This window comes from Ammodytes marinus, assembly GCF_949987685.1.
Source record: "Ammodytes marinus genome assembly, chromosome: 19".
NCBI classification, from domain to species: Eukaryota; Metazoa; Chordata; class Actinopteri; order Uranoscopiformes; family Ammodytidae; genus Ammodytes; species Ammodytes marinus.
The window spans coordinates 23,638,665-23,654,122 of record NC_137223.1 but is presented as its reverse complement, the minus strand read 5'-3'; the positions used below and the strand labels follow the sequence as shown (position 1 = coordinate 23,654,122).

At 38.2% G+C, this 15,458-nt stretch overlaps 2 protein-coding genes across 2 annotated transcripts in view; one reads left to right on the top strand and one right to left on the bottom strand.

The window, feature by feature from the left end:
- Positions 1-4,961, bottom strand: part of cad (carbamoyl-phosphate synthetase 2, aspartate transcarbamylase, and dihydroorotase) — an 80,271-nt gene extending 75,310 nt beyond the window's left edge. The window contains exons 1-6 of the mRNA XM_080047453.1: positions 4,549-4,961; positions 3,027-3,166; positions 2,256-2,385; positions 1,665-1,807; positions 1,121-1,262; positions 338-509 (exon numbers count right to left, since the gene is read on the bottom strand). Of these exons, the coding sequence (XP_079903579.1) occupies positions 338-509; positions 1,121-1,262; positions 1,665-1,807; positions 2,256-2,385; positions 3,027-3,166; positions 4,549-4,639 (818 nt within the window). The 5' untranslated portion in view covers positions 4,640-4,961. The remainder of the gene's footprint in view (positions 1-337; positions 510-1,120; positions 1,263-1,664; positions 1,808-2,255; positions 2,386-3,026; positions 3,167-4,548) is intronic.
- Positions 4,962-9,849: 4,888 nt separating this feature from the next.
- The window catches only part of ift172 (intraflagellar transport 172), a 44,512-nt gene continuing 38,903 nt past the window's right edge, over positions 9,850-15,458 (top strand). Inside the window, exons 1-9 of the mRNA XM_080047733.1 lie at positions 9,850-9,938; positions 10,032-10,071; positions 10,471-10,536; positions 10,694-10,773; positions 11,605-11,692; positions 12,155-12,369; positions 12,909-13,032; positions 13,411-13,506; positions 15,211-15,372. Coding sequence (XP_079903859.1) covers positions 9,856-9,938; positions 10,032-10,071; positions 10,471-10,536; positions 10,694-10,773; positions 11,605-11,692; positions 12,155-12,369; positions 12,909-13,032; positions 13,411-13,506; positions 15,211-15,372 — 954 coding nt within the window. The 5' untranslated portion in view covers positions 9,850-9,855. The remainder of the gene's footprint in view (positions 9,939-10,031; positions 10,072-10,470; positions 10,537-10,693; positions 10,774-11,604; positions 11,693-12,154; positions 12,370-12,908; positions 13,033-13,410; positions 13,507-15,210; positions 15,373-15,458) is intronic.

Below are 15,458 nucleotides of genomic sequence, written 5' to 3'. Positions count from 1 at the left end.
CTGTCTTTGTCCCGTTCAAAAAAAAAAAATCTTCTATAAGCCTAGCAGGAGACTGGCTTAGCTTCAGACCTGGGTGCATACCAGCAAGATGCCCAAATTGAAATATAATGTCACACTATTTTAAAATAGTAATAATTTATTTAAATCACTTTTTTTCCTGTCAATAAGGCAAATCATTTATGAACTGGTTGTTGTGCACTGTTTCGGAGAATTTACAGAAGCTATAATATTCCATGTCGACCAAGTGTGTTCTTTAACCTTTTGAATTTAAACAATGTGTTGGTGTGTGTGTGTGCGTGTGTGTGCAGGCGTTGAGTTAGAGGTTAAAGGTACTGACTTCATCTTGTATGTCTTTGATCCGATGACCAGTGAGAGCAGCTGGTGTCCGAGGCAGATACCGAACACGGGCTTCGGTCGCTCCACACACACGATCCGCTTCACGTTGTTGATGGTCGCCTGACAGAGCTGAGGATCCCCGGGACCGTTACTGATAAACAGCCCGTCAAAATCTACACAAGATAGGAAGAAATAAATAAAATAAAGCCAATGTTACCACTGATATAGTTGTATCAAAGTCAATACATGTGAATTATAAAAGAATTAAATGTGACTGTTTCGTAAACATTTAAAGTTCCTTGTAGTCTTTTTAAACTTTTGACACAAGCCATGCGTTGCAAATCGCATACGCTTTATTTTTTCTATTCTACATACTACATCTGACCATAAAAAGAATCTAGTTAGCATGCAGTAAGCATACAATTGGGACATACTTTTACTTATTTATTTCAGCATAACATTGCGCCTTGATCTTGCCTCTTGCTTTTATATCCATCTCATCCCCGTTTGTTTTCAAATGGAGGCTCCGTCGATGTGACATCACTTCAGGTGCGCACTGGATTCTGGGTCAGAATCGCCCAAATAGGATCCTGTTTTCAACACTAAAAAAATCTCAGCCGGACGTATAGGCATCCAGGTCTTTCTAACCATATTAAACCTGGCTACAAGAATCGGGACATCCTAAATCTCTTTTCTACCATACTAAATAGTAGATAGTATGGGTATTGGAGCACAGGGAAGGTCTTGTATAGTCAGTAGTAGTGTAGTAGTGTGTATGACAGACCTTTGCTGTCCAGTGGATGGTCCCAGGGCACCACGGTAACACAGGCTCCTCTCTCAGCCAGACAGCGGATCTGGTTGAACTTGATCCCACAGTCGATCACTGTGATCCTCAGACCACCGCTGGGGTTGAACACTCTCGGCTCCTAGACACAGAGACAGACAGACAGATAGACAATTAATTTTGTCATTAAAATGTTGCATAGTGTGCCTTTAACTTCTTCTTGGCTGTAGATAATTATGAGTTCAAACATGTATATTGTTAGTTTTCTTTGCAACTTTGTGCTTGGTTTTGTATTGCTACAGATCTTTGTTAAAGTGACCTGAATGCTTTTTTTTTTTTTTTAGGTATTATTAATGCCTACGCTTGGGTCCAATAATTCCTCGCCAACTCGCTAGCAAACACATCTTGCTTTCCTCTGTATTTTCACTTACATATCTATATAACTTGATGATTATTAAAAAGGTATATAAACAGCTCCGAATTTGGTATTTAGTTTCAGAGTTTCTTAATAAGTTTGGCCTGATTAATTGAAGTGTATTATTACCGTCATGGAGACCTCCTGGACCAGATTCCTGTCGTCAGGGTTATCAAAGGGAATGCTTTCCTCCGGGGTCCCTTCCACTACCAGCTTCCCCAACATGGTGCCCTTCTCTCGGATCTTTTTGGTCAGACGGCGGGTGTCAATGCCTGGAGGATATGGAGACAATAGATCATTGACAAAACGGACACACTACGTTAAATGACAAAGACTGATTCAGTACAGAGCGCAAACAAAGCAATAGAGTGGAGGAGGACATGTCAGTTAATAAATAATAATAAAAGATAACTTAAGAAAGAAGCCCAAGTTTTTTTTTAACCTTTATTTATACAGGTAAATCCCATTGAGACCGGAGACTCTTTTTCAAGGGAGACCTGTTCCCATTTACACGTTACCATTCACACACACATTCATACACCGATAGCAGGCTAACTATCGACATTCACACAAGGCAAGGTGGGGGGAAGTTTCTTGCCCAAGGACACAACAACCATGACACAAGTGGCAGACGGGGATCGAACCGCCAACCCTTCGATCATTGGCCGACTCCCTCTACCACCTGAGCAACAGTCAACCCAAATTTGAATGTTTTCCGACCTTGTATTCCCGGGATGCCTTGTTCTTTGAGCCACTGGTCCAGAGACTTGACTGAGCTCCAGTGGCTGGGGCTGTCCGACAGCTCTCCGATGATCAGAGCAGCAGCGTGGATCTTAGACGACTCAAACCACTGAAGGAAAACAACAACAAACAAAAGAAATCACTCTCTACCGCTCATTGTAAGGTAACATACTGTATACTGGATTGCTAGTCTCATGCAGATAGTGACAAAAATCATGCACTTTGCGATAAAGTTATTAGTATTGCCATATTCTAGCTACATGCAAAGTTTCATGCTTTTATCGCCAAGTGCACGATTCTAGGGGAAATTTGTATTAAGCCACAGGACTATGCAAGGAAAACAACAACAAAGATCACTCTCTATGGCTCATTGTAAGGTAACATACTGTATACTGGATTGCAAGGTGTACCCAAGAAATACTATGGTCAATCATAGACCAATGATTTGACCGAGATCACCCCTTTTTCCTCATCTTAAAACATCCTCTTCCACAAGGGGCTGGCCCGAGAGATTTGAATATTCTACTAGGTTGGTATTCGGAAAAAAACTATTTGCAAAAGTAGGTTAAAAACTATAATACATTTAGTAAACAAACTACAATTTTCTTCTAGAGTTTTTTCTCAGTCGAGCTAAGGGTGTAAGGGCAGAGGGTGTCATACTGTATGGAATGTAAAGCCCACTGAGGCAAATGTCTATTTGTGACATTGGGTAATACAAATAAAACTGATTTGATTTAGATATGGTCCCACCTTGCTGAGTCCAAACTCCCCCTCCTCGTCCTTGGGCACTCCATAGTTTCCCACCAGAGGGTATGTGAGCGTCAGCAGCTGGCAGTGGTAGGACGGGTCGGTCAGCGCCTCGGGATAGCCCACCATGCCCGTCTGAAACACTGAGAACACACACACACACACACTCTTCAATACATAGAATATTCCCTCCAGGCATGCAAATAACTTTCATTGTACCATAGTCTTTGCGAATACTCTATTCTGATTGGCTGAAGTACATTCCATAGGTGTGGATTAACCCCTGATGTATGGACACCTAGATGGAGCTGTCAAACATTCTGGCCACTTTAATGTGTTGCTGCTGATTAAACAGTGTTGATAAGTGAGCCTAAAATATCCTGGCGTGCAATAGCTAGAATATTGTCCAGTCATGCATATAACTTTCATTCATGCCCAAGATACCGGTACTTGTAAAACGTTTGGAACGAAGTGTAGCAGTAAGTGCTGTTGCAAGGTTTTGCAATATACACCTACATTATATTATATGTGTATCAATAAAAATGCTCTAAATGACAATACTTTTATTTGAAATGTGGGAGACATGTTGTCATTAGATTTTGGAATAAAACGTACATTTTCATTTTACTCAAACACTTTCCTTTAAATAGTTAAACAAGAGACTCTTATCATTTGGAGTGGTCTCTTATTTTATTTTTACCAGATTTTTCTGCATATATTAAATGTATATGCTTACAATTTTCAAGATATTTATAATTTACATGTAAATTCAACTATTTGTACTAATCTCTTGCTAATCCCGTAATACAACTAGGTCTGGATTATGGCATCAAGGTGTGAGGGACTCCACTAAACTAACAGCACAGCCACATCCCATTCTGTTGTGTGTGTGGGTTATCCCGCCAAACCACGCTGAAAATTCCCCCATTTTAATGTTTGCCTTGCTCTCCTACACTATAAAATTCCCCAACTATCGTAGCTTGGCCTTCCAATATACACAAAATATTCTGATCTTCAATTCGGCATACATGACACACGTTGAGTTGCACATATTACGACACAGTTCGGCTTTTAAAATAGTAGCTATTGCTTGTATCCTTATCGGCACATTCGCCTGCCAAAAAATACATGCGGTTGTAAAGTTGTGCAATAAACTGGTATTAAAAGCTGCGTTGTGGTTAATCTGTAAGTGATACCAAGTAAACAAAAACACCAGCGATATGGCACCTTCCCAAATGACAACGTCAGCCAGATCTATATTTATTTTGCCAGTTCTTTGAATGGAGTTTGGCGACGCCGCGTTCACGTGCAGAGAGGAAGGTGAGGTTTTTCGAGTTATCGATTTTTGGCGCTTTACAACTCAGTCAGCGACATCAAAATGTGGCAACATATCACAAAAACACACATAATTAAGAGTTTTACACAAGTTATGGAAATACGCAGGTGTATTTTTGAACGGTAGCAGTGATGCATTGAAGTTATAAATTAGCTAAATACTTTTAAAAATTAACAAAAAATAACTAACCAACTTCGCCCGAGACTGACACATTTGCACCAAACAGGAGGCCTTTAAACGTCGTCCCATCTTCGAGAATCAGCGATGCCGTCTTTGCCATTGTTGCTAATGTGATGGTAGTCAATGCTAAAATACTGCTGGACTGGTGGATGGATGGAAGGATGGATGGAAGGATGGATGACCCCTGTCTCCACGTGAAACTCAAGCCTCGCTAGGAGCTTCTCGATGCAGAATGAATGGCTATGCTAAAAAAAACACCAGATTTTAAGATTTTCGCGCCAAACTGGTTACTAGAGACTCCGGTGTAGATGAATGAACAATAACACACACAAAAAACGGTGTCAGTTGGCGTCAGTTTGATGAATTTTCCGGTTAGACGGACGGGGAGATGTGTATAAAATGTTCCACACGCGCCAGCAGCAGCGTGGAAGTCGGCCCGCAGCCTGTAGAGGAAAGTTTAACGAGGCACGCATGGCACTTCTGGTGAGATATTTCAAAATAAAACATAAATTATTAAAAGTCACATTTATAAAGGATTGAGGTGAATAGGGTATTTTTTTTAAACTTAAAGATATCATCATGAAACGTTGCCAGTTGATAACTTAGATGAATTAAAACTACTTTTTGTATTAAGATTGTTCCTGATACGTTTGAATAAATAGTGAGACATTTAAAAATAAAAGATACGCTGATAAAGTACTGTGGAAGTTACCGCAGGAGAAATGTATAGATACTGCATCATCATGAGATTTTGCCAGTTGTTTACTTGGGTTGAGTACAACTACTTTTTGTATGAAGATTTTTTTCTGATATGGAAGCTGGTAATATCTAACAAGTCATTATGAGTACATTTGCATTTCTTTACAAACATCTAGATCAAAAAGGGGCGCCCTTAGCTCAGTTGGTAGGGCGTCCCCCCCCATGGGCCTCGGCCAGCAGCGGACCTGGGTTCGATTCCAGCCCGCGGTCGTTCTCTGCATGTCACTACCCTCTCTGCCCCATTTCAATTCTGTCTCTACTATCAATAAAGCATTAAAAAAAGCCAAAACATCTAGATCGAAATGTTGGATGAAGCCAGAGTTAAACGTTTTTACTGAACAGTTTTTATGTACAACCTTTTCTCACATGAAGTTATTTTGATTCAGTTCAGTTGGCAAAATGGTGAATTATTCATAAAAAAAAAACATTTGTTGAAGTAGGCCTATAGTGACCATAGATATGCAGCTCCAGAAAAAAATTAAGAGACCAGTCTGGATTTTTCTTCAATCTTCATCTCTACATTACTTAATGGAAATGCTCTTAATGACAATATTCTTTATTGTGAATTTGGTAGAAATGTTGTCAGTAGTTTATAGAATAAACCCAAAATGTTCATTCTACTCAAACATATGCCTATAAATAGTCAAACGAGAGACACTGAACATTTGGAGTGGTCTCTTAATTATTTCCAGAGCTGTATATATGTTATCTATATATCTATGACGGGCAACGTTTTTTTTTTATTCATAGGCATGGTGTATTCTATGGTTTTAATTTTAAGGTGTAGTTGTCTTATTTCCGGTACCATCAGCAAAACTTGACGCACATCGACGTCATCACATACCTTCGAATCTGCAACTTCTCCACAGCTGGAATTCGTTTCTCATCCGCCAGGTGGGCGATGTAGGCCAATTAATCTCTATCTGTGGTAAAGGTTACTATACTATCAAGTTTGCTTTGCGTGTTAATAATCAACAAAGGACAATAACCACAAGAAAGTAATGTTTTAACAGGCTTTCTTTGTCCTTGGAGAATTCAATGAAATGTTGAATCTTGAATTTTATCTTTGCTGTTAGTGGTCTTGCAAAATTTTGCGAGTTCCACACTGACTGATCAGAAGGGATCCCTCATCCCCTTATATCATATCATATTATATATCATATCACTATTTTCAAGGATTAATCCTGAATTTAAAACTTAAAAGGAGACTCCTCCTATAAGTGGCTATGCTGCATCATGATCATGCACACTTTAACGCGCGTGTTTACTTAAAATGCACACATGAAATTAGTATTATATTGCCTTAAAGTGCAAAGTGTTTGTGTGTGATTTTTCCACACCTGCACCACAATCATTTTGCCAGTAAAATTGAGTTGAATACTCTATTAGTATCATTTAGCTTGAAGAATAAATTAAGTTCCTCTCACAGGCTTAACATGGAAGGGGATGTAGCTCAGTGGTAGAGCGCATGCTTTGCATGTATGAGGCCCCGGGTTCAATCCCCGGCATCTCCAAAGGATATTTTTTCCACGAGGTGAATTCATTCTGCCTGTGATGATCTATTCACTTTACTCACATCAAAACATCAACATTAGACACGTGTAGAACATCTGTATCGAGAATATTGTATCTGTGTGTGTGTGTGTGTGTGTGTGTGTGTGTGTGTGTGTGTGTGTGTGTGAGACGCTAACAAGCAAAAATGAGGCGATCATGGCGGTGGAAGGACGCAGCATTTAAAAGCTTAGTTATACAGACTGTATTTCAGATTTTACTCACACGCAGCTTTTAGTCTTGAAGCTATACAGATAAAACACACTATCTATGATAGCGTAACACCTTTTACTAAGAAAATATATCCGTCCAAAGATAACAACGTAACAGACTGCATGGTGAGAGTACAACTGAAACTGATATTTCCCATAGTTTTAAACGCACCACAAGTTCCCCCGGTAACTAAGGAGATCACAGTTATGTTTACTACAAAGATGTCCCCGGTGCTAGCTGCTATCATGTAGCTAGTCCACAAAATGAACCCTATTTACACCTAATACATTTAATCTCAACACTGAATATCATTTTCCCCTTTTAACGAGATTCCTAAATAACCGGGAAAATGCAACTGAAGCATCTTAAGACGCTGCTAACGCCCCAGGTGAGTTCACTGTCATAAGTAAAAAGCTAATGCTAGCTGCGTTTACATCAGTTAAGAAAGTGTGATTTTATGTCATATTAACCATCAAATAGCATATCTAGAAAGCTCAGACGTACACTAATTCGGTACTGACAAATATGGCGTTCCAGTTATTTTACCGATACGTGATTTCCTGCTGTAAAAATGTATTTTTTACATTGATGTCTGATGTGACCGTTACTTTTCGCCTTATAACAGTTAAATACATGTAGATTGCCTCGATCGGGGTGAGTATTGGGTTATTATTATTGCCAAAAATAGCTTTACACATACAAGGAGCTCTGCCTTGCACATACAGTCATAATAACCATAGAGAAGAGAGATAAGTAAAGGCAAGTCAATAATACATTGGGGGAATGTAGAACGATCTATTATATTATTGAAAATAAAAATGTGCAAATGTTTTCTCTTTACAAATAAGAGTTGCACAGTGTGAAGGAAGGAGAAGAAATACAAAATATATAATGAAAAGTATAGTATAGGTAAGAGATGCTTAGACATTGGCTGATAGATAGATAGATAGATAGATAGATAGATAGATAGATAGATAGATAGATAGATAGATACAGACAGACAGACAGACAGACAGACAGACAGACAGTATATATAGATAGATAGATAGATAGAGACAGACAGACAGACAGACAGACAGACAGTATAGATAGATAGATAGAGACAGACAGACAGACAGTATAGATAGATAGATAGATAGATAGATAGATAGATAGATAGATTGATAGATTGATAGATTGATAGATAGATAGATAGATAGATAGATAGATAGATAGATAGATAGTTTTGCAGCCTGCATTGGTAATAATAAAAACCACACACAATGGAAGAGAGAGAACATTTAAAGAATGGGCCCTACATTTATGACAGGGGTGTCCAAACTTTTTTCACTGAGGGCCACATACAGAAAAATCTACGAAGGGCCGGGCCACTTTGCAAAAATAACACATTTATCAGGACATGTAGCTGCTCTGATGTTTAGTTTCATAGTGTCTTCGTAAATTGTAATCCTTCTTCACGGTAACACTTTCCTTGCACATTAAACAGACACATTTCCCCTCTTGCTTATATGCCAATGATACATCCAGTGTTTTCTGCCTTTGCATCCAATATCCAGCAGGGTGAAAATAGTATCCAGCCGAGGTCTCGACCCTCCTAGGGGGGTCCGGGGGTATGCCCCCCCGGGAGATTTTTTTACGTTTTTAAAGTGAAATGCATGAATCTGGTGCACTTTGAGAGGGAAATTAAGTTTTAAGTATTAATTTTGTATGAAAAAAAAATGGAGACACTGTGTCAGATGAATTAGAAGCTATTGGAGAAGGACATAGATTTTCCATAATAATATTAATTTAAAATAAAATATTATGCAGGGTCCTCTGGGATGGGCTCTTTTTCTTTTATGGGACATATTTCTCTGTAATATAATGAGTGCATTTAAATTATTTAAAAATTAAAAGCGCCATATTACATTATATTTTTAAAATGTGCCACAGGCCAATCAATCAGTGTTTGACACCCCTGCACTAGTGGCTTAACTAAGAAATGCAAAAAAAAAAAAAAAAAAAAAAAAAATTTTTTTTTTTTTAAAGGGCCATATTACATTATATTCTTAAAATCGGCCGCGGGCCAATAAAAAGCGGGCCGCGGGCCGCAGTTGGCCCGCGGGCCGTAGTTTGGACACCCCTGATTTATGATGTTTTTTTTCATGTCCCTCTCTCTCTCTTCCTAGGAGGGAGCGGCCAAGGTGACGTGTATGGCCTGGGCTCCGAACAACTCAAAGTTTGCCGTGTGCACCGTGGACAGAGTGGTGTTACTGTATGACGAGCAGGGGGAGAGGAGGGACAAGTTCTCCACCAAACCACTGGACTCCAAGGTGAGAATAATAATAATAATAATAATGGATTGGATTTTATTTTAGCGCTTTTCTAGGATCTCAAAGCGCTTTACAGGGTTCCAGGTGCCATTCACTCACACACAGTCATACCGGTGGTGGAAGCGTGGCTGCCATTCAGCGCCTGCGGTCCCTCCGACCACTGTGGGACAGGGGTAGTCGGGCAGAAAGCTTGGGAAGTGGGAAAGTTATGGGAAGGGAAGGAGGGCTAGGAGATACAATACATTAGACATAAAAATACAATAGGACAAACAATAAATAAAGACAGACAGACAGACAGACAGACAGACAGACAAAACCTGCTCTTACAATGATTACTAAATTGTGTATTTTTCTCTGTTCTATATTGCACTAACCTATTAGTTCAGTGGCTGTATCGAGTGAATCTTCAGGTTAAATGTTTATAATAATCATGAGTAATCTTTTCCCTCAGTTTGGTAAACAGAGCTATGCGGTCAACGACATGGCGTTCTCTCCAGACTCCACTAAGATCGCCATCGGACAGTCAGACAACATCATCTTTGTCTACAGGATCGGAGAGGACTGGTAATGTTATGTTTCAGTTTAATTTCCTGTTGTTAAACCTGATTTTGTTATGTAGATTATTCAGTTTTTAATCAGTGTTATCTTCTCTTGTAGGGGCGACAAGAAAGCCATTTGCAACAAATTTGTCCAGACGGTAAGTTACCAAGAGGGGAGTTTTGTTTTAGCAGCAAAAAAAAAAAAACATTCCCAACCGATAGTTCATATTTATGGAAGAGTAAAGGCCACGGGATATTGACAGATTTGAACTTTCGCATTCAATAAGCAAAGCAAAAATATAAAATAAAATATAAGCAAAGCATAAAACACAAATAATGCATTGTTGTAAGGTAGACAATAGGCAACATTGTATTTCAACTTTTAAGTCCTGGGTTGGGACATTGTGCTAGTTGGGTTCCCTACTCACAATTCTGACTTTAATGGCTCTTGCTCGGCATAATCATTTTTTTCCCTATTTTCACTATTATTTATTATGTTTGAATTTCCAACTTCCTAACATCCTCTTTAATGCAACCTTTTATCCACTGTATTGCAGAGTGCCGTGACTTGTCTGCTTTGGCCTGCGGAGCACGCTATTGTTTACGGATTAGTGGACGGCAAGGTATGTTACAAAACATGTTCTCACCTGTCATTAGGAACAGGAACCATTATGTTAACGCTATTTCACTGCTGACATTTCAAGAATTTTAGCATTTAAAAGCTTCCATATGACATTTTTTATGTATAAAAAAAATAAAAATCTTTTTCTTTTTCCACAGGTCCGCCTAGCCAACACTCAGACAAACAAGTCATCGACCATCTACGGAACAGAGTCCTGTGTTGTCTCACTGGCTGCCAAGTAAATACATTATACATATTCACATTTAACATTTGGTATGTTCACAGTTAGTTTAAAGGTGCATTGTGTAGCATGTTAGTTACTAGTTTCTCGTCCTCAAAGTCCATCGTAGCTTCTGTAAATTTCTCAGAAGAGGAGGGGTAAGCAAGGTACGTTTTCAAGGCAAGGCAAGGCAAGTTTATTTATATAGCACAATTCAGACACAAAGCCATTCAAAGTGCTTTACAGGGGCATGACATACACCAAGATTAAAATACATCAAGTACAGAATAGACATTAGAAAAGCGAATTAAAAATAGGAAACAGGACTTTAACCTAATAGAAATAAAGCATTTAAATTAAATAAAAATGACAGGTTAATCAATGTAGAGCCTAACCACTAGATTACTTCAAATACTCTGATATTACACACTGTACCTTTAACACAGCTCTTCTGTTATTACCAATTTGTGGAGACGAAAAAAGTGCTTTGCAAGCCTTAAAATGCCCAAGAAAAAGTTTAAAGAATTTTGCAAAAAAATATACAGCTTTGGAAAAAATTAAGAGACCACTCCAAATGTTCAGTGTGTCTTGTTTTACTCTTTAGAGGCATATGTTTGAGTAGAATGAACATTTTGATTTTATAATATAAACTACTGACAACATTTCCACCAAATTCACAATAAAAACATTGTCATTTAGAGCATTTTCAATAAGTAATGTAGAGATAAAGATTTAGGAAAAATCCGGACTGGTCTCCTAATTTTTTCCGGGGCTGTACATGTTTATTTTCTTGTCCTGTGGTAAACTAACTGATTCCCTGTCTGTTGTCTGTTGTCTGTTGTGTGTCAGTGTCTCTGGTAAAGGCATTCTGTCGGGACACGCAGACGGGACGGTGGTTCGTTACTTCTTTGATGACGAAGGTTCAGGGGAATCTCAGGTACACACAGACTAAAATACCTGCTGCTACATTAATGTTACATCTTTGTTAAACACTCCTCCATCACACTCAGAAATAAATGATGAAATAAATACAGGAATAAATATAAAAAATAAATAAATACATGTGGCAATAAATATGAAAATAAATATGAACAAATTAATACAAGTTGGTTTTCAAGCAGGACATGAATACAATGTTTTTAAATTTATTTTGACATTTCTTTCTTTCCAAATTCATTAATTTATTTCAATAAATGTAGAAAAAAATGTCAGACATCTTAATATTTATGTCCTGTTCAATTATCAACTCGTATTTTTATATATTCTTGTATTAATATTTATTTCCACGTGTATTATTTATTATACTTTTTATTTAAATCAGAATGTATTTATAATTTTATTTTGTTATTTCTGTATTTATTTATACTTAAGTTATATTTTTGGTCCTTCGTTCACCCAGGGTAAGCTCCTGGTTCACCCATGCCCGCCCTACGCTCTGGGCTGGGGGGCAAACAGCATCATGGTGGGGGGCTGTGATAAGAAGGTGGTGGCCTACAGCAAGGAGGGGAATCTCCTGCAGACATTCGACTACAGTAGGGACCGATCAGAGAGAGAGTTCACTGTGGCCGTCACCAGCCCCAGTGGACAGAGTGTGGTGTTTGGAAGCTACGACCGGTATGTAGATATGTTGGTCTATCTCACATTATGAACCTCAGATAACTTTTACACTGTACAAATAACAAATAAAAAAGTTAGTAAAACTCCAAATTTTAAGGCAATAAGAGTTGAGGCCAATTGCTCAGTATTAAGGCAAGTCAAGGCAAGGCATGGCCAGGCAAGTTTATTTCTATAGCACAATTCAGACACAAGGCCATTCAAAGTGCTTTACAGGGTCATGAAATACATCAAGATTAAAATACATCAAGTAGCCTATCGAATACACATTAGAAAGGCGAATTAAAAATAGATGTATAAAAAAAAGGAATGCTAATATTTAACTATAATTAAGGAATACTGCAAATATTTAAGCCAACTAATTGTCATTCATATGTAATGCAACTTCAAGTTTTGAGTTCTACATACTAAGAATTCCAAAAAGTGAAAGTAATGCCAACTAATTTTTTTTTAATATAAAAATGATGTTTGAATCAACATTTTTGACTGACTTTTTCATCACCACGCTGTGTGTCTCTTCCTGATGTGTTACCCTCTAGGCTGCGTGTGTTTAACTGGGCTCCCAGGAGAGGAGTGTGGGATGAATCTAAACCCAAAGAGATCACCAACCTCTACACCATCACCAGCCTGTCCTGGAAGAAAGACGGATCACGCCTCTGTGCTGTAAATACATTTTACTGTCTATAACTCACAATATTGGAATCCAGAAAGCAACTTTAACACAAGATTTCATGTCATTTTGACCTTTTTTGCTCTTAGCTTTTTCATTGGAGATTTGCAGTAGTAGTGGGAATACGGGCAATTTTCTTTTCGTCCCATAAATGACCTTATTTTGGACTAATATAACTTTCTTTTTAAACAAGCTACTGTACCATTCAAATCCTGTATCTCTTTGATGTCAATACATTTTTCTGTGTGTGTGTGTGTGTGTGTGTGTGTGTGTGTGTGTGTGTGTGTGTGTGTGTGTGTGTGTGTGTGTGTGTGTGTGTGTGTGTGTGTGTGTGTGTGTGTGTGTCTGTGTGTGTGTGTGTGGGTGAACAGGGAACCCTGTGTGGGGGCGTGGAGCTGTTTGATTGCTGCTTGCGGAGAACCATCTACAAGAACAAGTTTGAGATGACCTACGTTGGCCTCAGCCAGGTATGACACAGGAGAAATGAGAATGAACATATGAAAATTTATTTTTTTTGTTCAAAATATGTTTATTTTGTTCCCCTTTTTTTCCCACAACACAATGAAACAAAACAATACAACAAAATACATATAACAATATTAAAAAAAGAATAAAATAAATGAATAAATTAAATAATAATAATAAAAAAAATTAAAAAAAATTAAAATGACCAAAAATAAATAAAAATAAAATATATCCCATGTTCCCATTCTATTGAATGCTCCCAGGAACATAGAGTATTTAGTCTTAACCACAAAACTTCAGAACTTTTTAATTTTAATTAACTACCGCATACCAACCAGAAGAACTCAGGATCAAATGAGTTGAAAACATATTGGATTTGATTGATCGATCATATTTACACATTGACCAAACAAATCAGAACGAAAATGAGCTACATATCTTAAAGAAACATTAATTAAGTTTTTTTTTCCAACATAGTTTCATTTCACAATTTTGATTTGATTACAGAGAAAAAGTCAACCGAACTACGCAAAAGCATATTTGTAATTTAGTTCTTTGAGCAAAATGTAATGACAGGCCCATTGTAATTCCTTTGCTCAAACACTGCGTTATCTCATTTGTACAATAAACATCAGAAAACTGGGCGAAATGTAATAGGACAGTCTAGTTATTTTGTAAAAAAACTGACACAGAATACTAATGCTGGAAACACAACAGATAGAAATGGCCTCAATCTACATTCTACACATTTGAACAAATATAGTTCAATTTAAAAACAAAATTAGTTTATGATTGAAAAATGTATTGTAGCAGCTAATGAGAAAGCGGATGTGAAATTTCTTTTTTTTCGATGAAGATTTCTTAAGAAACATTTTCAGTCTCAGTCTCTCCTCCCTACCTTTCCATACTATGTCTGCGCTAAAAACAATTATCTGGCATAACAGCCTAGGCTCTGTAAACTGGTATAAACAAAGCAAAAGTAAACAAAGGGGGGCCCTCCTCAGCTAGCAACATGCCAGTTTAAGGAGCCTATAGGGTGTGTATTAACAATGAATTTTTCAGCTCACACACAGTACAGACAGGTAGTAGATCATGATGAGATTTTTGACAACAAGTGTTCTCCAGAATCACTGACTACACCTTTAATTAAGGTGAATTAAGCTTTATTATATCTGTCTTTAAATAATACTTTTAACACTGTGCTAGTGAGAACGGCATTCTGTTTAATTTCTGTATGCCAGTACAGTTGTGAAATGACAATAAAGTAAATCTTAAAGGGTCACTGTGTAATATGACATCATCAAGTGGTACAATTCTAGATTTTCGCAAAGGTTGGTCTCTGTGGCTCCCGTTCAGAGAAGCAACGGAAAGCCTTCAAGGACCGTTGGCTTTCAAGTAGGCTTGTTGAATGTAAAAAAAAAAAAAAAAACTGCTACTTGAAAATTACAGTTGGCGACATAACTACAATGGGATCGGGGCGCCTTAGTGGTGTAGTGGATAGAGCGCGTACCATATTGGCTCCGGCATTCGTTGCAGTGGTCACGGGTTCAAATCCGACCCGTGGACCTTTACTGCAGGTCATCCCCCCTTCTCTCTGTCTGTCTCCCCATTTCAACTCTGTACTATCTAATAAAGCTTGAAAATGCCCCAAAAAAAATAATCTTATAAATAACTACAATGGCATCTTCCACACGTTCCTCTTGCAGGTGATAGTGAGGAACCTCTCTACAGGAACTCGGGTCGTCCTGAAGTCGTACTACGGATATGAGATCGAGGAGGTGAAGATCATGGGGAAAGACCGCTACCTGGTGGCTCACACCTCAGACACGCTGCTGCTGGGAGACCTGCTCACCAACAAGCTCAGTGAGGTGGGATATGGAGGCACACGTGGACACATATACAAACGCACACACACACACGCACACACACACAGGCACGCACAACCACGCAGGCA